The sequence below is a fragment of the Choloepus didactylus genome, chromosome 27 (assembly GCF_015220235.1).
Source record: "Choloepus didactylus isolate mChoDid1 chromosome 27, mChoDid1.pri, whole genome shotgun sequence".
Lineage (NCBI taxonomy): Eukaryota > Metazoa > Chordata > Mammalia > Pilosa > Megalonychidae > Choloepus > Choloepus didactylus.
The window spans coordinates 10,139,669-10,163,056 of NC_051333.1; the positions used below are offsets into that span (position 1 = coordinate 10,139,669).

The 23,388-nt window shown below is 51.2% G+C and overlaps 1 protein-coding gene across 1 annotated transcript; it reads left to right on the forward strand.

Moving 5' to 3' along the window:
* Window positions 1–558: 558 nt before the first annotated feature.
* On the forward strand, window positions 559–3,444 carry LOC119521533 (paraneoplastic antigen-like protein 8B). Its single transcript, XM_037819890.1, has one exon. It carries the CDS (start codon window positions 964–966, stop codon window positions 2,872–2,874), a length of 1,911 nt encoding a protein of 636 aa, XP_037675818.1. The 5' UTR covers window positions 559–963; the 3' UTR covers window positions 2,875–3,444.
* Window positions 3,445–23,388: the final 19,944 nt, after the last annotated feature.

The window sequence follows — 23,388 nt, forward strand, 5'->3', positions numbered from 1 at the left end:
ACACACAAAATACAGGGTTAAAGGTATTTGCATAATTACGTAAACAGGAATAGATGCAGGTTGTGAGGCCTATTCCCCCTGAAGGAGGTCTGTATCTGTCGACTGAGGTATGTATACCCTGAAGGAGGCGTGTAACCACTGAGGGACACCCCTATACACTGCATGAAACGTGTACCCCAAGACTGAGTTTGGTCCCGCTGTGTCCGCCCGTACCCCTTGATTACATGTCCTAATTCCGCTTGCACACTATGCAGGAGAATTCGAAACCCCCGACTGAAGCTTGTACCCTCCCAAACGGGGCCTCTATCCCCTGAAGGTGGCCCGGTCGCCCTGAATTTGCAAGAACCGCCCCCCACTTTTTTTTTTTTTTTTTTTTTGCCCAACGAGCGAAGCTGATGCGCCCCTCCCCCGCCTTCTCCTTTCCATCGGGTCCTTTAAGAGCCATCGCGCAGACCCCTCCGACACGGACCCTAGCTCCCGCCCTCTGAGTTGCTGTGGATACGGACCTGCGAGGGGTTTGGGGGGAGAAAGGGAGGGCGAGAGGCTTCTGCGCAGACGCGAGAGTGCTCAGGCTCGTCGCAGCGGAACTGCTGAGAATTTAGCCGAGGGCGGCGGGCGGCTCCCATCCCCGCTCCTGGCCAGGCGGCCCCGCCCGCCCTCGGCACCTGTCCGAGGTGCTGAAGCTGGGGGGCATCTGTCAGCGACAAAGGAGGGCGCGGCGGCTCGCAGAGGGATCGCACCTGCGAGGCCTCTCAGAGGCGGGCCCGCCACGTCCCTGGGGCCTGGCCCAGGGCGCAGACACGTAAGCCCCCCGCGGATTCCCGGACAGTCGTGGGGAGGGGGCCGCGGCGGCCTGCAGCCAGCGCCCCCTGCACCTGCGCCCCGGGCCCCCCAGGCGGCCTTTGGAGGCGCCTCTGCCCCAGCTGCACCGGCCCCGATCTCCTCGCCGCGCGGGCAGGCGCCATGGCGCTGAGCTTGCTGGAGGACTGGTGCAGGAGGCTGGAGGTGGATGTCCACAGGGCCCTGCTGGTGACCGAAATCCCCGTGGCCCTGGGGCAGGCGGACATCGAGGCCGTCCTGCAACGGGCTTTCCTGCCTCTGGGCGCTTTCAGGCTGCGGAATATCAAGGCTGTGAGGAAGAAGAAGGCCAAGGCCGCCCTGGTGGAGTTCGTGGGGACCCTCAATCACGCCACCATCCCCAGGGAGATCCCAGGTGGGGACGGAGTGTGGAGGGTGCTGTGCAAGGACCGTGCCGAGGACACGAGGGTCCTGAGGCAGATGAAGCACTTGCTGCTGGACGAAAGGCCCACCCCGGCCACAGGGGACAGGAACCCCAGGGAAAAGCCCACCACTCTGGCCTCGGGGAAGGCAGAGCCCCCTCCCAGTGCAGCGAGAAAGGCCAGGCAGGGCCTGAGGGGCCGAGGAAGAAGGGTCAGAGGCAACTGGCTGACAAAGAAGGGCAAGAAGAGGGGCCAAGGAGGATGGTTGTCCCCCTGTGTGAGGAGTGAGTCAGAAGACTCTTCCGACGAGAGTCTGGGCCTTGTCATCCAGGAGACTGATGAGGAGGATTTGAGTGAAGATGAGGACCAGCGTGCGCTCTACCCCACACTCCAGGCTGTGGCCAAGGAGCTCATTAAGAAATGGGCCCGTCAGAGCGAGGACATGGAGGACAGAGATGGGCCCCGAGAGTTCCTGGCCCTGGTGACTGTGACAGACAAAGCCAAGAAGGAGCTTCCAGGGGCCAAGTTGATCAGCTTGAACATCACAGAAGACAGGAGCAGCGTCCCCGACCTGGTGGCCCTCCTGGCCGTGAGAGACACCTCAGACGTGGAGCCGATGGACAGCGATGCTTCTGAAAGTGAGGCCCAGGGAAATGGGGATGAAGAAAAAGGAGGAGTGGACAACCCTGAGTTCGTGGCCATCGTGGCCTATACGGACCCCTCCGATCCCTCCGCCCAGGAGGAGATGTTGAAAATAGCCTCCGTGATCGAGTCACTGGGCTGGAGTGACAGGAAAGACAAGGCGGGCAGGACAGACGCACTGCCGGAGGTCTTGTCTGTCATGGCCAAGGACACTTCCGGAACCCGCGTGAAGGTGGAGGAGGCCGGCCGGGAGGTGGACGCCGTGGTCCTCAGGAAGGCCAAAGACGATGGGAATCTTCTGGAATGCATTTCCACGTTGGCTGAGCCAGAAAACCCCAAGGGGAAGGCTCATCGCGGTGTCCTGGGAGGCTGGGGTGATGATGCTGATGATGGTGATGATGATGATGATGAAGATGAGGGGGGCCTCCCGGAGTTAGTGGCCCTCCTGGCGGCCCAGGACATGGCTGAGGTGGTGAAGGAGGAAAAGGAAAACGCTTGGGAAGGCGGGAAATACAAGTATGCCAGAGGCAACCTGGGGGAGGTCCTGGCTCTCCTGGCTGCCCCCGAGAACCTGGAGTCGGACCAGGGGTCTGAGGAGGGGGAGGACGCGGAGTCCGAAGAGGAGTCGGAGGACACGGAGAGCGAGGAGTCAGAGCCTGAGGACAGGGTGTCCAGGAGGCCACGGGCCAAGAAGGCGCGCAAGGCCTCCAGGGACCTGCGCCCGGCGGGGGCGTCCACGGCCGCGGCTCCCACCGCATCAGGGTCTCGCAAAACCCGAGGAGGCGGCCGAGGTCGCGGCCGTGGCCGGGGAGCCACTCCCGAGAGGAGCACTGGGAGCCGGGCGAGGACCCAGGACGAAGCCGCGGGGAGCAAGAAGAAGAAGAAGGCGGGTCCGGGCGCCGGGGCGCACTCCAAGGCCGGAGAGGCCAAGGGTCAGCCGCCGAGCGGCGCCAAGTCGGCGCGTGGGAAGCAGGCCCGGCGGGGCAGGAGGCTGCCGCCCAAATGCCGCTAGAGGGGGCCGGACACCAGGCTGCGAGCAGGCCCGGCGGGTCTGAGGGGCCGCCTGCGGGGGCGCCCTCCCCGTGGACCGCCCCTCCCCGCCCCCGCCCCCGCCCCCAGCACAGGTGTGGTTCCTGCTTCCCGGCTGCTTCCTGCTCTGCTGCTCCGTGGGCGCAGCTGCTGCTCACCTGGACCCTTGAGTCCCTACTTGGCAGGTGGTGAGGGGATCCCGGGGGAGTCCAGAAGGAAGAGAACCAAACATCAGCTGTGACCTGCTCTCAGGAGCACTGAGTGGGGCGCGTCTGTGGGTCCCCACCGGGTGAGTGTGTCCTCGGACACCGGCCCCCTGGGGAGGCTGCAGGGCCGGTTCGTGCTTTGTGCCTTTTGTGGCACCTGGACTGTCCCACGGACACCTGCTTCAGCCAACGTCGTGAGGCCACCGTTCCCCCCACCCCCAATCTGATAGGGCCTGGGGTCTGTGATCGAGGCTTGTACACCCAGTGGGGTAGTCGGGGACAAGATGTAGCTGACACTGAAGGCCGGACCTCCCTGCCTGGCGTTGAGCAAGGGAAGGCTGAGAGGTGGGGAGAGGTGGAGGGGGGTGGGGGAGGGAGGGAGGAGGGAGGAGAGGGGAAGGGGCCCAGGCCAGGGGGAGCGCAGGGAAGAGCATCCAGGGAAGGAAGGGGGAGTTGGAAAGATGGGAGAGGAGGGGGCCAAGGGGGAGGGGAGAAAAGAAAAAGACTCAGCCCCGCCCTGGCCCAGACGGCGGATGCCCAGGATGTGCTCCTGGAGGCCAAGGGCACCTGCTCTGCCCACAGCTGTGCTCGGCCTTCCCCCGGCACAGCGTTTCCGGCACCGCTCAGTGTTTGCCACCGTTTACAATCCCGGCGATTCCCATGAATTCCAGTGTTCTGGCTTCTCCCAGCACCGGAAGCAGCAGCCCCTCTGGGACAGGCTGTGGCCTCCCCTCCGTGGGTCCCCCCAGCTGTCCCCACTCGCCCGGGCCTGACCGGCCCCTGCAGCGCTGGCTTTTCACCCCGGTCTTCAGACGGGAGAGAGAGTCACCCCCCGGGGGACACGCGAGGGAGGCCCGTCCCCTGCCGGGCTGGAAGCTGCCGGTGGTCCCCGGCCTCAGAGGGGAGGACGGTCCCCGGGGAGCAGAGGGGCGGGGGCGAGGGGTGGAGACAGCCCAGGTCTTCCCGCCCCCCGTGCGGGCGCTTCAGCGCGGCGGTGACTGTCCCGCGTCGTGGTGTGCGCCGCCCTCCGCCCCCAGCTCGCTGCGTCTCCCCGGACGCCTCCCAGCGCCCGCGTCTCCTGGGGGCCGTGAGTGTGGATCTGTGTCCCAGTTTCCGTCCCCAGCAGAGGACGAGCTCCCATCCCGCGGGAGATCGCGGAAGGCGCAGGGGCTCTGAGCGCGTCCCATGGCCCCGGGTGGACCCGTCGCGCCGCGTGTCGGGGCCACCCGGGCGGGAGGGCGGCCTCCCGGGGCAGGGAAGGCCCCGCCACTCCCCGGAGCTGCCCTCGGTTCCCCCGTGGTGGACTCCGTCAGCGCCTTCAGTAAAGGGTGTTACGCCTCAGCCTGGTCTCCCCGTGCTCTGGGAGCCGGGCGCGGTGTGTCGGGGGTGTCTGCGGGGGTGTCTGCGGGGATGGGGCAGAACACCCTGGAGCTGCCCGTCCCCCATTTACACCCAGCGTCCTTGGCTGCTTAGAGCCTGTGCCTCCACGTCCCTGCCTTGGCCCCGCCCAGCCCCTCCCCAGCACTGCAGCCCCTAACCCCACCCCATCTCTCTATTACTGGGCTTACGTATGGCTGGGGCCTCAGTTGTGCCCCATGCTCCCAACCTCAGCCGGAGCCCCCTGCCCTGACTCTGCTGTGCGCCTTCCCCTCCCCCAGCTCCCAGCCTCAGCCCATCTCCTGGGCGACCCCAGTTGTATCTCACCCGCCCGGACCCACATCTTCTCTGCCTCCCTTTCCCCAGCTTGGTTCTAGTCTTCACCTAACTCTTCTCTCCTGGGCCCCCAGTCCCTACCCCTAATCCTGGGCCCGAGGCCCACACCCCTCCCCCAACCTGGCCTGGTCCCAGCCCCCTGTCCTAGTCTCCACCGACCTGCTCCAGCTCCGCCCCTGTGCCTGAGGCTCAGCCAACTCCTCCCCATTCAACCTCCACGGGGCCGGCCTGGACCTCTTCCCCCTGCTCCTTGCCCTGCAGCCCTCAGCTCCCATGCTGGACCCCTAAGACCCTTCTCCAGCCCCTGCCCCAAGCCTCTGCCCTCCTCCTATCTGGTTTCCTTGCTCCACTTTTTTATTTTTATTTTTTTGTCTGAATCTAAAGGTTTGTTTTACTTTATTTTTTTATGTGCTTGTGTCTCTTATTAATTTTTTTATAATTAAATTCGGTTTTATTGAAATATATTCACATACCATATAATCATCCATGGTGTACAATCAACTGTTCACAGTACCATCATATAGCTGTGCATTCATCACCCCAATCTATTTTTGAACATTTTCCTTACACCAGAAAGGATAAGAATAAAAAATAAAAAGAAAAAAGAACACCCCCATCCCACCATATTTTTCATTTAGTTTTTGTCCCCATTTTTCTACTCATCCATCCATATACTGGATAAAAGGAGTGTGATCCACAAGGCTTTCACAATCACACTGTCACCCCTTGTAAGCTACATTGTTATACAAGCATCTTCAAGGGTCAAGGCTACTGGGTTGGAGTTTGATAGTTTCAGGTATTTACTTCTAGTTATTCCAACACATTAAAACCAAAAAAGGGTTATCTATATAGTATGTAAGAATGTCCACCAGAGTGACCTCTCGACTCCATTTGAAATCTCTCAGCCACTGAAGCTTTATTTCGTTTCATTTTGCATCCCCCTTTTGGTCAAGAAGACGTTCTCAATCCCACAATGCCGGGTCCAGGTTCATCCCTGGGAGTCATATCCGGCGTTGCCAGGGAGATTTACACCCCAGGACTCAGGTCTCACCTAGGAGGTAGGGCAGTGAGCTCACCTGCAGAGTTGGCTTAGCTAGAGAGAGAGGGCCACATCTGAGCAACAAAGAGGCACTCAGGGGGACACTCTTAGGCACAATTATAAGCAGGTTTAGCCTCTCCTTTCCCTGCCTCCACTTTTGCCCCAATCCCAACATGGGGCTATGCAGCTTAGAACTGAAGTCCCATCATCACTCCCCTCCACAAGCCCTCTCACGGCTTCCTGTGTTGCCAAAGGTCAAAGCTGAAATCCTTATAAATATCTATACCTGGACCATCTAATATGGTAGCCACTGCCCACATGGGACAATTTAAATTTAATTAATCAAAATCCATTTCCTCTGTGACACTGGCCACACTTGAAGTGCTCAAGAGCCATCTGTGGCCAGTGGCTACAGTATTGGATGACGCAGGTCTAGGACATTCCCATTGTTGCAGACACTTCTGCTGGCCAGCGCTGGGCCACAGTCTCCATCTGATGTCTCTGACCTCATTTTCCCACCACTCTGGGCATGGCTCGGCCACCCAGTTCCCCTGGGTGTTCAGGGAACACACCAGGCATATTCCTGCCCCAGGGCCTTTGCACTTGCCCCCACCCCCCACCACGGGAATATTTGCATGGCTCAGTCCCTCACCTCAGACGGTTCTTTCCTCAATGTCACCTTCCCAGGGAGCCCCTTACTCACCACCCTATTAAAATGTACTCCTCCCTCCACCTGTTCCCTTTATTTTTCAGAGCTCCAATTGCCACCTGAGATGCTGTAGGTTTACTTATTTGTTTGCAAACAGCGTATCTAGAGGGGGTTGGTGGCACGGGCCTTGCAGGCCGGACGGGCCAGAAGAGGGAGGTGAAAGATGAGTAAGGCCGCTCTGCCGCAGGGTCGGAGGAACGCAGGGGGACACACTGCCGCCCAGACCACGTCGCTGCGCTGCCCTTCCCCCGAAGGGAGCCGATCAGCTCGGGGAGGGGCCCAGGGGCCCACGCTGGTTAACTGCAGCCGCTGTCGCCGCTGCTGCCGCCGCCACACACGCTCCCACAGTGCCCCCTGCCGGCGGGACGCAGCAGCAGCCGCTGGCGGGGCCCTGGGGACATGGAAGAGGCAGCTCACCGCGGGGAGCGGAGCGGAGGGTGGGCGCGGGGGTGAGGGGCGGCAGAAAAGCCCTGGCCCCCATGGGCGGGGAATTTGCCCCATCTGCTGGGTCGCCAGCCCGCGCGCAGAGCCCGGCGCGCAGTAGCTGTATTGGTTTGTTGAATGACTGATGGACTGAAGGAGTGTCCGGGCTTGGGAAACCCGGACAGGGCCGAAGGCGGGTGGGGAGAGGAGAGTTTGGAGTCGAAGGAGCAGTTGTGTGGAGGCGCTAAGGTCCGGGAGGGAAGGCGCGTGGTGCAGGGCACGCACACACACTGCGTGGGAGCCTCCGAGGGGCCCAAGCGGCGGCCGGCGGAAAAGCCGGGCGAGACTGCCCTCTGCTGGCAGAAGAAGGCAGTGTCTCAGCGAGCGGCCGGAGAGGTCGGTCCGCTCAATGAATGAGATGGGACGAGTACGCGCTGGGGCCCAAGCCCTGCTCCGGGTGCTGGGGTTCCAGGTGCACGGTGTAGACGCTCGTGGACTACCTGGATGGGTATGGGCGCAGGCATGCAGGGAGCAGCCCCCTACGGCGGACCTCCAGGCTGAATCTGTCTCGGCCCCTCGGCCCACTCAGACGGACACAGGGGTGCCCACAACTCCTCGGAGTATGATCAGGTCTTAGAGTGGCCAGGAGGGAGGAGTGAGGATTTTCCGGGGGCAGAAAACGACCCCTGTCTGGTTTCCCAAGGCCTGTATGCCCACCGAGGCCCTGCCTTCGTCACCATAGGCTACACCCCACCTACAGAACACCACGCCCACATCCGGGTATTCGGACGGTCGTCAACCCGCGCGAGCTGCGGTGCCTGCATTTACCACCAGATGGCGCTCCAAGACCGCTAGTTAAAGACGCGCCTGCCTGGGCACCTTCTGGGCGCGCAGGGTGCGCAGGGCGCTACCCCAGCGCCTTAAAGCTACAAAGCTCTACCTGGACTTTGAACGAACTGGCTGTGAAAAGTGGACTTCCCTGCAGGGCAGCCGTTCTCAAAGGGAGGTCCGGACACCAGAAGCATTAGTATCACCTGGGAACTTGCTAGATATGCATAATTTCGTGCTCCCCCCAGATTGGGGTGGCGCCCGGCTGTCTGCATTTTTAAAAGCCCTCTGATGGTCTCCAAGATCCCTGGAGAGCGGGTCTCAGCCCCAGGTGCACGCTAGAATCATCTGCTAAGTTTTTTAATTTATCGATGCCCAAACGGTACAATTTCATTGGAATCTCCGAGAGTCTGGTCTGGGCATTCAGGAGTTTCCAAAGCTGCCAGGTCATTCCACACCCAGCCAGGGGTTAGCACTGCTGCCCGAGGGGTCCCAACCAGGGCTGCCCTGCAAATAATTGACTTTTGCTGATACGTAACCAGAGCCGGCAGAGAGGGCATCTGGCGGGGACTGATTTGAGCACTATCACATCACACATCCCTTCAGTCCTCCCAACAATCCAAGAGAGGAAGGTTCTATTCTGCTCCCCCTTTTCAGATGAGTCAGTGAAGGCACCGAGAGGTTAAGTGACTAGCTCAAGGTCTCACTGCTTGTATGAGGCAGTGCAGGGGGGCGAGCCAGGCAGCCCCTTTCTAAAGGCCTCCTCACCCACCCACCCCAAAACGTTTCCTCATCTCCTGTAACATCACCGTGGGGACCCAGAAAGTCCTGACTTCCTGGGCTCAGTCTCTCTCTTCCACGTTTTGCCTCTCCCATTTCTCTCTTTAGTGATGGTGAGAGGGAGCTGGGCTGGATAAAGGCTGATTTGGAGTCAAAATCTTGGTTTCCTGGGGCAACTGCCCTGAAAATCCTGGTGGGTTTGAAACCACATCCCCGGAGGCATCTACTGGCTGGATTTGTGGACAGGGCCCTGCAGGCACCATTTAAATCCTCCTTGCATTGAAAAGGAGTTAACCTCCTTGCTGCCATCTCCGGGTCACCAAAGCAGCCATCCCACATCCGAGCCCTTGCTGGATGCTAACACTGGGGTCGCAGGGCAGGATTGGTTTTGTCCCTTTGGAAGGATGGACAAACTGAAATTCTTTGTGGACAGATTTGCCCCCAAATTTAGGACTATTCAGAGGGGTTGTGAGGACACAAATCCTGGATGCGAGTTGAGAAGCGTGTTTCCGAGTGTGTTTGCCTGTGTGGGTGGGTGTCTGTACCTGTGTGTGTACATGAGTGTTCCAGTGTGCATGTAGGTGTGTCTCAGCCATTAGGTGTATGTGTGTGCAGGTGTCTATGCTAACGCCTGTGTTTGTGTGTGTGTGAGAGCAGGTGCGTGTGTCAGCAGACACATGGGGTATGTTTATGGATCTGTGTTTATCCGTAGGCACATGGTGTTTAAAAATGTGGGTTAAGAGTGTACGAGTTTGTAAGCACGTTTCTGTGAGTTTGAGTGTGTCTGCACGTCTGGGAGTGTGTGAATGTGTGTCTGTGCCATGCCTGTGTGTGTGTTGTGTGTGCTTGTGATTGTGGGTGCATGACTGTAGTGTGTGTGGGGGGGGGGGTCTGTGACCATGTATTTTGGGGCTGTGTCTCTTTGTTAAGTGGAGTGTGTATGTGCGTGCGTGTGTGTGTGTGTGTGTGTGAAGGAGGGTGTGAACAGTGCCCTCATGGAGAACAGCTTCAGGATTGACAGGGGTGAACGGATGTGAGTGAAATCCACATACCTCCACCTCGAACCTGTCCTGGCTCCATCCTGCCACAGCTGTCTCCCCCTGCCTGAGTCAGCCTGGGACCAAGGGACAGAGAGACACCGCAGCTGACTTTGAGCAGGATTTTGGAAAACACCTTAATGTCTGCACCTCTCTGAGCCACCGAGGACAGGGTCTCCCCTTCCTGCTCTCTGAACCCCTCCCAGGGTCTCTCGCTGTCTATGCCCCTCTGCCATCCTCCCACCTTGCAGATCTGTGGGCAGCAGCCCCCTGCCCTCACCCACCAGCCTGGCACCCTCTGCACCCAGACCCTCCTTGGCAGCTGGGTCCAGAAGAGGCCCCCGTGCAGTGAAGGGTCAACCCAGCAGGCCTAGGGTGTCCAAACCCTGCACATTCCAAACAGAGGACTGGGTGTGACTGGCTCCTGGAAGGTCACCTTCAGATCCTGGGAACACTCTGCCTGATGAGGTTGCCTTTGCACACTTGGGAACTTGGGCCGGAGTCTGTGCTAACAGTGTGATTTATGGAGAATGCCTGTTTTGTTCACCTGGGACCCTGGGCCACGCCGTATGAGTTTGACCCCTGTGGGGGCCGGAGACCAATTAGTTAAGGTCATCACATGGGCAGTAAGCCATGTCTACACGGCCAGCCACCAGTACAAGCCTGGACACTTGGGTGGCAGCGCTTCATATTGTATTGTCACATGCTGTTGTTGGAAGAGCCCAGCGCTGTGCACCTCCCCTGGGTGAGGATGACTGGATGCTTGTGTCTGGTCTTTCCCAGACCCTGTCCCACGCACCTTTTACCTTGGGTGATTTTAATGTGTCCTTGTGCTGTAATAAACTTACATAGTTTATTAGCTTTCAGTGGAATCCTGAGGTTCTTTCTAGGGGGGCACCCCCCATCCCCCTCTCTACTCACCCCTTCCCCAATGTCCCAGCATCTGCTGGGCACACCCTGACACCACGGTCTGCCTCCAGTGGGGACTCTGTCTGCCCTTTCCAAACCCCACTCGGGGCCTCTTTCTTGTCATTCTGCAAACGGGACACCACGGCTGCCTGCCACGCGTGTGGCAGCTTCAGTAGAGTAGTCTAGGGCCATATGCAGCAGTTTGCTTCACCTGTCACCCCAGAAAAGCAAATAAGGAAGGAGAAAGAAAGGCATGTGAGCCTGGCCACCATTTTTTAAATCTCCAAGGAAAAGAAATCTGCAGTCACGCTGGGGCGGCAACTTAAACTCTGGCCATTGCTGCTGCCGACACTTCTCTCCCTCATACCCCGTTCTCCTTGCTTTTCATGACCCCCCCCCCCCCCCCGCCAACAATCATCAGCAGTTCTCTGCCCGGATAGGTAACCCCCAAACTCAAGTTTGAAGGTGGCTTTGACGTCAATGGGTGCATCTAAAAAAGAGGGCATCCTCCCACTTCCCCACCTCCTGTAGGTAAGCACTGCTATTAGCTTCTGGTGTCTACTTCCAGGGGTTCTTAATGCATATAAAGTATATTTGAATATACGTTATTTTCCCTTACTTTTTTCACAAATAGTGGCATCCTTTCTATACTGACCTGCATTTTGCTTTTTTCACTTGACACCGATCTTGGCTGTCTCTACCTATCACAGCATGGAGTGTCCTCATTGCTTTTTCACAGTTGCGTAGTATTCTACTACATGAATGGACCCTAACTTATTTAAAATCAGCCCCCTATTTTGGGCATCTAGATCATCCCCCATTTTTTTTCTGCCCCCAAATTATCACCAAATTCTCCAGTCTTCAGGTATCATCTGCTTCTCAGTGTGCAAATAAAACATTTCAAAGCCACATCCCAGGCCCTGCAGGAAGTTCACAGATTCTGGAGAATTCCTAAGGGGTGTCAACTCTCTGTTGGACTCTTATTCTTAGCTCCTGAACCACCACCCCCAGCTACACTCCACTTGTATCCTTGTCCCTCTGGCTGTCCCCCTTCTCACCACCATGCCAGCACTGGGGACATCTTCTGTTTCCCCAAACACCACTCACAAAGTCTTGTGCATTCACTGAATGGAGAACACCTCATTTATTCATTGTATGTTCATTTGTTCACTTACTTATTCATTCATTCACTCCCTTGTTTTAGGCAGTGGGGAGACGGCTGTGAACCAGGCTGACAGACGAGGAGTAGGCAACTCCTCTCGGGGAACTGATGCTCTGATTATAGGTGGATAGTCAATAAATGAACAGACACATAGTATATAATTGAGTGCTAAAAAGAACAAAGTGGTCTCAGGGGACAGAGTGTGCTGGGGTTACCCTTAGTTAGGAAGGTCAGGGAGGGCCTTGCTGAGGAAGTGACATTTGAGCAGAGACTGAATGATGTGAGGGAGGGAGCCAAGAGGATATGGGAGGGCAGGGAACAGCATTCCAGGCAGAGGGAACAGCATGTGCAAAGGCCCTGAGGTGGGAATGAGGTTGGTGTGCTTTGAGAAAAGCAAGGAGGACAGCAGGGCAGGCATCTGTCTCTTCATGGTTTTAATTTCCATTTCCCTGATAATGCATGATGGTGAGCATTTTTTGTGTGCTTTGAATGCATATGTGTGTGTGTGTGTGTGTTCATTTAGCCTAGCATTACTTTAAGTTTGTAATTGTAAAAGAACAATAAAAATACGAGACTCTTGCATCCACCAGTCGAAACGTTTTTCTTAGCAATTCTAGTAGCTAACCTTTACTGTGCACCAAGGAGGTGTCAATTGTTCTGTGCTTCCTACGAATTAACTCATTTCATGCTTACATCATCCTTATGTTGGTAATAATCATAACTCACATTTATTGGGTACTTCTAATGAGCCAGACCCTGTTCCAAAAATTTTACCTGAACTCCTCCAAACCTCACAGCTTCCTGATGGGCACTATTATTATAACTACCATTTTACAGATGAGGAAACTGAGGCACAGAGAAGTTAATTACTTGTCCAAAATCACCCAGCTGGGAAGTGCTGACACCCAGAGAGTCTGCCCACAGAGATGATACTCTTATCACTGTGTCGGGGGTTCCCCAAGACCAGCCTCAGGTTCAGTGATTTGCTAGAAGGACTTACTGAACTCAGAAAAGCTGTTATACGCAGGGTTAAGATTTATTCCCGTGAAAGGATACAGATTAAAATAGGGAAAGAAAAACGGTGTTGGAAGAAGTCCGGGAGAGGGGAGGTGTGAGCTTCCATTTGTCTCACCCGGGGGAGACCTGCGGACAGTGCCTAACCCTCCCAGGCTGCGGCGCTGCCACCAGGAAGTCTTCGCGGCTTTTTTGGGGGGACAGTCACACAGGCATGGAGCAGTCACGTGTCTTAATTCCTCAGTCTCTAGCCTCCCCATCCCCCACCCCCCACCCCAAAGGGGTCAAACGGCTACAGCCTGGCCCAGGGCCCCAGGACAGACAAAAACAGGCATTCATCCTAAACTGCATTGTTAGCATAAACCAACCAAACAAGACACTTATAGGGCAGGACGTTCAAAGGGCTCAGAGGTGACCTCCCAGGAGCTGGTCAAGGGTCTGTCCTGTCTTTGCAATGTGCAGGGTTTGAGCACCCCAAGAATAATCCATCAATCTATCAATTCATCGATCTATCCATCAGTCTATCTATTTAACTAATTTCTGAATATTTGAGAGTAGGTTGCATATATTATGCTTGCACACATAGTATTTCCTTGTACATTTTGTAAGAACAAGGAATAAGGGATAGTCACTTGTATAACCACCTTAAGTACAAAGTTATCAAGGTCAAGAAATTGAGCACAGATAGGATGCTTATGGGCTGTATTCCAATTTTTTCATATGGCCCAATAATGTCCTTTTGGGCCTTTTCTCCTCCCTTATTCTATCCAGTTGAGGATCATGTATAGCATTTAATTGTCATTGTCTCAATACAATCACCTGGCAAACATTTAAGACCCTGGGATGCTCAGGCCGCGTCCCTAGAGCCTCTGGCACTGTTGGTACAGGATGGCGGCTGGGCAGGGGCACCTGAAAGCTCTGGTGATGCTAACGAACCGGGGCTGGGCACTACTTCTCCGCCATCCCCCCCGTTTCACAGTCGAGGAAACAGGGGGTCACAGTCACGCTGGCCAGAGGGGGATGGGACCAGGCCACCCTGAGCCTGTTTTTTTGCTGCTGCCGCTGATGTTGTTGTTGTTATTATTATTATTAGTTATGGGAGGACTTATACAGCTTCCTTTAAAGGTTTCCTTATTCTTTGAATGAAAGTCAATATTCTAACTTTTGTAAGCTAAATGTTCTATGGCAAAATGTTAATGGGTTATGATGGGTGATTTTCCCACATTTTTCAAGGTTTTCCATAGCAATCACATTACCTTTACAGCCAGATAAAGTATGTCTACGTAAATGACACTCGGGGGAAAAAAAAAAAAAAACACCAAGAGGAGTAAGTGGGGTGGGATGGACATGGAGCATTTAAATGGAAATGCTAGTTCTAGCCAGGAAAAAAAAAAAAAAAAGGAAGAAGGAGGTACCAATTATTCATTTTTCCCTTCTTCCTCCAAGCTAAAAATCTTCCCTGTTTGAGTGGGTGGCCCCGGAGGACGCCTTGTTTGTGCATAAACTTAATTCAATTGGAATAAAATCTCTCTACTCCCGGGTCATATGTACACTAATTCTTGAGACAACTCTACCCTATCCTTCTATCTATCTCATTGCCTTTCATTTAGGCTTTAAATATATGTGATCTTTGTTCCCTGTCTATGATATTTTCCAGACCCACAAGAGAATCTGATCCGCCTCCATAACACACACCAGAGACACCTCTTCTTTACTTACGTTAATTATGTTTGGTTGACCAGTTGTCTTTCTGCAGGGTTACCATCCTCAGGTAGATATTTATAACTTTCATCAAACCTAAATGCATATTTAGAATTCAAGGAGTATCATATGTTATGATGCTTTTTTCCAAAATAAATAAAATCATTCTTTTTCTTTTTTCTTTGCTTAAGGGCTTTGGGCAACAAGCAAGGGTACTCCCAGCCTAGGCAGTGCACCGTGTGACATTTTCCAGACATGGGGAAGAAATATGATCAGGCTCTGACACATAAATGAGAGACACTTCACCTAACTGAGTTTTGTGCTTTCAGTTTATGAATCTTTTTAAAACACACCCGTGTATACAACTGGCTCAGATTTTCACTGGTGGCATGTTCTAGAAAATAGGTTTAATGTTTATTTAACTGCCAAACCCAGAATGTGCATCTGATTATTAAAACATTTTTTAAATTGTGGAATATAACAATGCATTCAGAAAAGTGCCCCAAATAATTATATAAATAATTAACAAATAATTATATAGCAAACTACCCATTAAGAAATAGTCGGACCACTAAGGCCCCCCTACCCCTCCCATCCTGGTCACCACAAACCCCGACCTCCCGTAGAAGTAAACACAAGCCACATTATCCCATTTTTGTGATAAACACTTCCTTGCTTTTTTATAGATACACATGTTTATCACCAAACTGCGTACCCGCCATACTAGATTTGACTTTTTTTTTTTTTGAGGCTTATATAGATGTAATCCTACTGTATGAATTATTTTGCTATGTGGTTGTTTTTTTTTTTTTTTTTTTTTTTAAGAAAAAATAAAGAAAAGCAAAAGAAAATAAGGTTTTTCCACTTCCTGGCTATGATTCTCCATTTGTTATGTTGTTTTTTTGCTGGAGAGAGTAGAAGCAGCTGCTGGATTGGGTTTTTTTTTTGGTCAGGAGGAAATTCTGGATCTGCAGCTGGTGGCTGAAACCTGAGCCCCAGATGAGAGCATGTATTTTTTCCCTCCATAGAATCCCTGGATTTTGTGGGTTATTTTCAAGAGGGAGAAAGAAAGAGCTCAGAATGGCCTATAGGAGTACCTAACAGTTCTGAGGTGCCGAAGCATCAGGCTACACTTTAGCTTCTTGTTCTGTGCAGTGAAAATGTACGCATCGGATATCATGTCCTTTAAGAAGTGTTATAATTTTTTATAGCAACAGAAAGTAAAGTATAGGTTGCCAGAAGTGGGGTGGGGGCAGGGGAAATGGGGAGTGCAGAGTTCTGTTTGGGGTGATGGGCTGTGGAATTAGAAGCCTGTGATTGAATCCCAGGGACCCTCTAAATAAGTTTCCTGGGGCTGCTGGAACAAATGACCACAAACTGGGGGCCTTAAACTATAAAAACGTGCCCAAAATATTAATGGATATCTTCATTGGAAAGTTAGGCATTGTTTAGCCATCCAGATGATCTGATTCTATAGGGCCTCTCAATCTTTGAGTTCGTTACACCTCTGTAAATTGATAATAGCGATGCAAATAATTTTTGTCCATAGATGTGCAAATTAATTTTTTCTGGTTTCAATAGATTTCCCTCTCCTTCTGTGGAAGAAGACAGTTTTGCAATATATTAAACAAACTCATTTCAACATCCCTAATGGCCTACATATGTGTCTGTCATTTGGATTTTTCCTCTGAACTGGTTGTAATGTCTTCTGGAGTTATTTAATGAGTTAAATAAATGTGTGACATGTGTCTATTTTATATTTGTATAGGAGTCGCACTTTAACTTTCTTTAAAAATGGTAACGGGTTCTCTGTGCAAAATGAAAATGAAATTGTAGTAGATTTGTATTTTCCTCTTTTCAATATTTCCCCAACTCTTCATAGTAGGTGTATATTGTTTGTTTGGCTTTGCCATTCTATAATCAGATAAAAATACTTATTCATACCCCCCCCCAAAAAAAACAGGAAATGACAAAAAATTAAGTGCTTGCTGGGAAATCCATTCATTTCTTCATCATAGATAATACCAGTGATGATACGTGAATGTGCTGTGTGCTACACGTGCCAGACCCTGTGACTCATTCGCATCATCTCCAGAATCCTCTCCACACCCATTTTACAGACGAAGAAACTGAGGCTCAGAGAGGTGGAGTAATATGCATGAGGTTTCACATCTTTGAGGTAATGGAGTCTGGATTTGAACCCAAGGCTGACCCAAGTCATCTTAACCATTATCTAAAAGCTTCTCCTCTTTTGCATTAGTATCTTTGGAGAATTTATGGCAAATTCACCCCCAAATATTATTTCCTGGGTCCCTGCCTTGTACCTTGCCCGTGACTAACCCCTGCCCCAACCTGCAGTCTAGTGGAAGGGGAAGCAGACCCATTCCCAGGCAGGGGTAACCGAGTGGGCAGGGGTGGGATGAAGTAGTTTAGAGGGGGCCCTGCACCCATGGCAGTCAGGGAGGGCTTCCTGGAAGAAGGAGACCTGAAGGACAAGGAGGTGTGATCCAGGTCAAGAGTGGCAAAACTTTGCAGAGGGAAGCCCAGTAAGCTTGGAGAGCCCAGAAAAGCTTCAGTGAGCAGAGGAGTCGAGCTAAACAATGAAATTAAATTCCAGATCCTGACCAGCAACGTGGTTTTCTGGCTGAGCCCCTCTCAGATAATCATACATTTCAGGATTGGCCATGAGTTTTGGTCTCAGACTGGTAGTGATGGAGCAGAGGAGGGTCTCTGACAGACCCAGAGCAGCTCTCAGTACCGACCGGCCCCAGCTCTGCTCAGAGGGGGCTTTGTGGATCCTCGTCTTCCGAGATCTACCCTGCTCAGTTCTGGGGAGGGGTCACCAGACTGGCATCTTTGCTTGGGGTCCAAACTCCCAGTCAAGACACAGGAAGCCAGATAGATGCAGCTTCTGATCCTGGCTCGCCCATAAACTGGATGTGTGGTCTCTGAGCCTCAGTGATCTCATCTGTATAATGGGTTGATAGTCTCTATTCCACGTGCACATCATGAGGGTTAAATACAAATCAGGTCACACCTCTGCTCAGAACCTGATAGTGGCCCCAATTCTCCCAAGACCCTACATGATCTGGCCCTTGTTCCTTCTCTGATGGTGTCTCCTCCTCCCCTCTCCCTCATTCTGGACCAGCCACGCTGACCTCCTGGCTGTGCCTCAAATATCGCACAAGCTCCAGCCTCAGGGTGTTGCACTGGCTGTTTCCCCCGCCTGGAAAGCCCGTACTCCAGATATCTTCCAGGCTCATTCCTTCACTTTGTTCAAGTCTCCCCTAACCACCCTAACACACACACACACACACACACCCTCTTGTCACTCTCCCCTGCCTTAGCTTTCTTCACTGCACCTTTCATTCCCAACAAGATGTCACATTATTTGTTTATTGCTTATCTCCTCCACTAGAGTATAAGCTGCATGAAGGCAGGGATTTTGCATTCAGGTGCTAGAAGGGTCCTTGGCACATAGTGATAAGATAACCAGATTTTATATATGGTTATAGTAATAATACTATAATAATGATGATGACAGTAATATTAATTAGTCATCCAAGAGGGCCTAGGCACAATCAAGCAGTCAGCCCGGTCCCTGAGCTCATCCCCCTTACCCTCCCTGTCTCTGGTCCGGGCATGCACTGCAGCCAGGCCGACAGGGGAGGTCCTAGGAGACGGTTCTCACTGGCTCTAGAATCTGTTGACTTTTAAAGCTAGACCATCAGGGAGAGGGAATTTGAGAAATCCACTGCGAAAGCTTGCCCAGGCTAAAAAATAAATTTTTGTGGTGAGGTTGATACGGCACTGGAGTCTTTTGAAAATCTGTGCATGTGTGTGTGTGTGTGTATGTGTGTGTGTGTGTGTTTTGGAGTGGGTGGGTGGGATGATGGGGGCTTGAGCTGAGAATATCCCTACCTTGACTAGAGGAACCTCAGCTACGAGAGAGGAGGCAGAGGAAGGTCATGTTGGGATGTTTCCAGAGAATGGCTGCCCACAGGCTCTACGGCCAACTGGAGTGGCTGACCCCATTGACCATCACCAGGGGAAACCTCCCTCCCAGGCAGTGGAGCGGGGAAGACGGTCATGGGAAGTTTACTATTTACCCGTCTACACTGATGAATGAGTGTTCCTTTGTTCTGGCTTCTTTCCCAGTGCTGCCAACAGAAAGAAGCTTCTTTCTTTCTTCTTTTTTTCAAAAATTGTTCCTCCCTCTCTGGCTTTAGAGTTACAGTGGTTGTCCAAGTGGCTTGCTCCATTTCCAACCCAAGACAGTTAATAGACACATTCATTTATTTATTCAACAAATAACTATTGAATGGTTCTCTGTGATGAACACTGTTCTAAGTTCTGGGGATATGATGGTGGACAAGACAGAAGACGTATCTGCCCTTGGAAGGGGGTGGTGCTTACACAGTCAAGGGGGATATGGTTTTGGATAGTGTTTATTTTTAAGCTACTGTTTTGGTGTTGTTTGTTATGCAGCGAAAGCTGATTGATACATCAACAAACAAATGTGATGTGATAGTGCCTTTTGTGAGCATATGCAAGAGGAAATCTAGATCGGTGGAGTCTGGGAAGGCTTCTTTGAGGAGGTGACATTTGAGCCAAAGCCTACATGACAAGCAGAAGACAACTGTGTGCAGGACATCCTAGGCATGGAGAACAGGAAGTGCAAACAGCCCAAGATGGGAATCACTAAAGCTCATGGCTGAAAAAGATCTAAAGGCACATGGAAATGTTTTAATTCTTAAGATGGAGATGGGGGTAGATGGGTAAACTACCCATCTGTTCTAGTTTACCAATGCTGCCAGAATGCAAAACACCAGAGATGGATTGGCTTTTACAAAAGGGGGTTTATTTGGTTACACAGTTACAGTCTTAAGGCCATAAAGTGTCCAAGGTAGCACATCAGCAATCGGGTACCTTCACTGGAGGATGGCCAATGGTGTCTGGAAAACCTCTGTTAGCTGGGAAGGCATGTGGCTGGTGTCTGCTCCAAAGTTCTGGTTTCAAAATGGCTTTCTCCCAGGACATTCCTCTCCAGGCTGCAGTTCCTCAAAAATGTCACTCTTAGTTGCACTTGGGATATTGGTCCTCTCTCAGCTTCTCTGGAACAAGTCTGCTTTCAACGGCCGTCTTCAAACTCTCATCTGCAGGTCCTGTGTTTTCTTCAAAGTGTCCCTCTTGGCTGTAGCTCCTCTTCAAAATGTCACTCACAGCTGCACTGAGTTCCTTCTGTTATGTCAACTCATTTATATGGCTCCAGTGACTCAACTTAGATCCACCCTGAATGGGTGGAGCAACACCTCCATGGAAATTATCCAATCAGAGTCATCATCCACAGCTGGGTGGGGCACATTCCAAAGAAACACTCAAATCTAACCAACACTGATAACATCTGCCCACATAAGATTACATCAAAGATAATGGCATTTGGGGGACACAACACATTCAAACTGGCACATTCCACCCCCTGGACCCCAAAATGACATTATCTTTCCATATACAAAATACATTCATCCCACAGCAATATCACAGAAACTTAAATCATTTCAGTAACAACAGTTAAGTACAAAATTCCATCAAAATCAATTACAGGCGTGGTCAGTCCTAAGGCATAATTTTCCTTTAGCCATGGATCTACGAACTTAGAACAACTTATGTGTTTCCAATATACAAAGGAGGGACATTCATAGGATAAACATTCCCACTGCCATAAGGAGAAAGAGGAAGGAAAACGGGGTTAACAGGACCAAAACAGTTCTTAAAACCCGCAGGACAAACTCCATTAGATTTCAAAGTCTGAGAGGCATTTATAGAAAGACACTGCATCCTTGGGACTTGAGAGAGTGGGAATCTAACCCTTCCTAAGGGCCTTTGTGGCAGCCCTTTCCTCTCCAAACACTTGGGTGAGTGTTCCAACATATCCGCACATTGGGGAGACCACCTTCTCGGCCCCACCCTCCTCAAACATCGGGGCAGCTCTCGATTCCCTTCCATCTCCGGGGCACACGTTCAACCCCTTCAGAACAGTGGGGTGGCAGCCAGGCTCTCCCCAATTCCCTGGGAATGTACTCCACCCTCTTTGGGGCTTGGGGTGGCAGGACATTTCCTGAGCATCGAGGCGGAAGGCCCCCCCTCGACCTCCGGGGCAAACTCACCCTTTCCATGTGTGTGGGCTGCTCCACTCTCCTAGCCCAAGGCCTCTTAACTCCAGACCTCAACCTCCATGGCTCTGTCTTTGAAGAAATTTTTCCTTCAATTTTTTCCTCATCTGTCTCCTCCAGTCCAGACTGGCAACAGCTCTGTCTATAAAGATCTTGCAAAAATTCTGTTGGCTTCACATAAAGCACACAGGGGTCAAAGCTGTCAGACAATAGGACTTTCCACAAATCCTTTCTGCTTAACTCCTTTTCCAATCCTGGATTGTACTGAAATGACGGCTGGGTTCCATGTTTGGTTATATCCTCATGTTGGGCTGTAGCTTCTGGGATTCCACCCCCTGGAAGCTTGTAATTTTCCAAACCATCAGCTTCTGGTTTCTTTGAATCCAAGAGTTCAGTTCTAAGTTTATCTCTCTCCACTCGCATTTTACTATAAGCTGCAAGGAGAAGCCAGGGTACCTCGTCCACACATGGTCTGGAGATCTCCTCAGCTAAGTACTCCAGGTTGCCACTTTCGAATTCTTCCTTCCATCCAACACCAGGACACAATTTTGCCAAATTCTCTGCCACTTTAAAACAAGGATCACCTTTCTTCCAGTTTGCAACAACACATTCATCATTTCTGTTCAAGGCCTCGTCAGAAGTATCTTTAGAGTCCGTATTTCCACAAACAGTCTCTTCAAAGCAGTTTAGGCCTTTTCTATCAAGCTCCTCACAATTCTTCCAGAATCTTCCCCTTAACCATTTAAAAAGCCGTTCCAACATGTTTGGTATTTGCAAACTCAGCAGCAAAAGGACCCCACTTCTCTGGTACCAAAATCTGTTCTAGTTTGCTAATGTTGCCAGAATGCAAAACACCAGAGATGGATTGGCTTTTATAAAAGGGGTTTATCTAGTTACACAGTTACAGTCTTAAGGCCATAAAGTGTCCAAAGTAACACATCAACAATCGGCTACCTTCACTGGAGGATGGCCAAAGGTGTCTGGAAAACCTCTGTTAGCTGGGAAGGCACATGGCTGGTGTCTACTCCAAGTTCTGGTTTCAAAATGGCTTTCTCCCAGAATGTTCCTCTCTAGGCTGCAGTTCCTCAAAAATGTCACTCTTAGTTGCACTTGGGGTATTTGTCCTCTCTCAGCTTCTCCAGAGCAAGAGTACTTTCAACAGCCATCTTCAAACTTTCTTTCATCTGCAGCTCCTGTGCTTTCTTCAACATGTCCCTCTTGTCTGTAGCTCCTCTTCAAAATGTCACTCACAGCTGCACTGTGTTCCCTCTGTCCGTCAGCTCATTTATATGGCTCCACTGATCAAGGCCCACCCTGAACGGGTGGGGCCACGCCTCCATGGAAATATCCACTCAGAGTCAACACCCACAGCTGGGTGGGGCACATATCCAAAGAAACACTCAAGGAAATCTAATCAGAACTGCTAAAGTCTGCGCACACAAGATTAAATCAAAGATAATGGCGTTTGGGGGACACAATACATTCAAACTGGCACACCATCTAAAATAGAATGAAGGATGTTCATTCTACTATCTTTTATTCCTTTTTTATATCAGCAAAATATTTAATACTGATGTTTTCCAAAAATTAGGAGAATAACAATTATTCGAAAAGAAAACACTGTATATTTTCATTTGATTAAATATACTTAACCAAATAAGGAAGGATAGGGGGCATCTTTCTCCCCAAACAGCAATATAAATATGGCCTTGTAGAAGTTATAGGATGGGATACATTTTATGAAATCAATTGGGATTAAACACAGTAAAATCCTGTGGGAATACATTTTACTCTTTACAGAAATCATGTTAGCAAAATAAAGGAAAAAAACACGGAAGACAGAAGGCATTTTCTTTCATTCCTTTTTTTTTTCTTTACCTTTTCATTATGGAAAATTAAAACTGACACAAAAGTAGAGGGAATAGCATAAGGAGTTGAGCTACAACAACCGTCAACCAATGGTCAATCTTGCTTCATCTCTCCGCCCCCACCCTGCCCCCTTTTCTGGAGTATTTTGACAGTAATTGTTTCGAAAAAGAAATAAGCTACGGCTATTTGAAAATAATCTATGTATTTTTAAGTGGTTATGAGATGGAGGGATGCATGAGCAGATTCACCGCAGAAGGTTGAAGGTGGCACCCTAAGGGGTGGGGGCAGGGGCGGGGGCCGGGCAGTTGAGGGGTGAGGAGGAGGAGGGCGTCTCCAGCAAGCGTGAACTTAAGAAAACTGGGTGGGACAGGCCACCATTGTGGGTTATTACAACTCGCTCCGGACGGGAAATGGGAGACCCAGAGCCTCCTGGACCTTTTTTTGTATTTAGGATTTATAGAAATTCTGTGGGTTCTCAATTAAAATAACACAGCAAAACGAAATAAAAGCCCTTAAGGCGAAAGAGAGGAAGAGGATGGACGAGTAACCCCCACCTGAAGTGCGGAGATGGACAGCCGGGTTGGGACTTCAGGGATGCATTGTCGTGGAAACTACAGTGCGAAGTGTCGTCATGGAAACCGCAGCGCCATGCGTCGTCATGGAAACCACAGCGACTCCTATCAAGGGTCTAACGAAACTATTTTTAAACCCGTAGGTAAACAAGATGGCTCATAGAAGGGAGAGGGGTCAGGCAGCTGTCTCTACTTAGCACCATGAATCATTTCAAATATATATGCCTGTATACACATGCACACATAGTATAGGATAGACACATACTTGTATAAATGTCCACTGATAAATATATATTCACATATGCCTTTTCATCTATATTTAAACAGTTAAAAAATTTTTTTATTTGTTAAAAAATTTATTT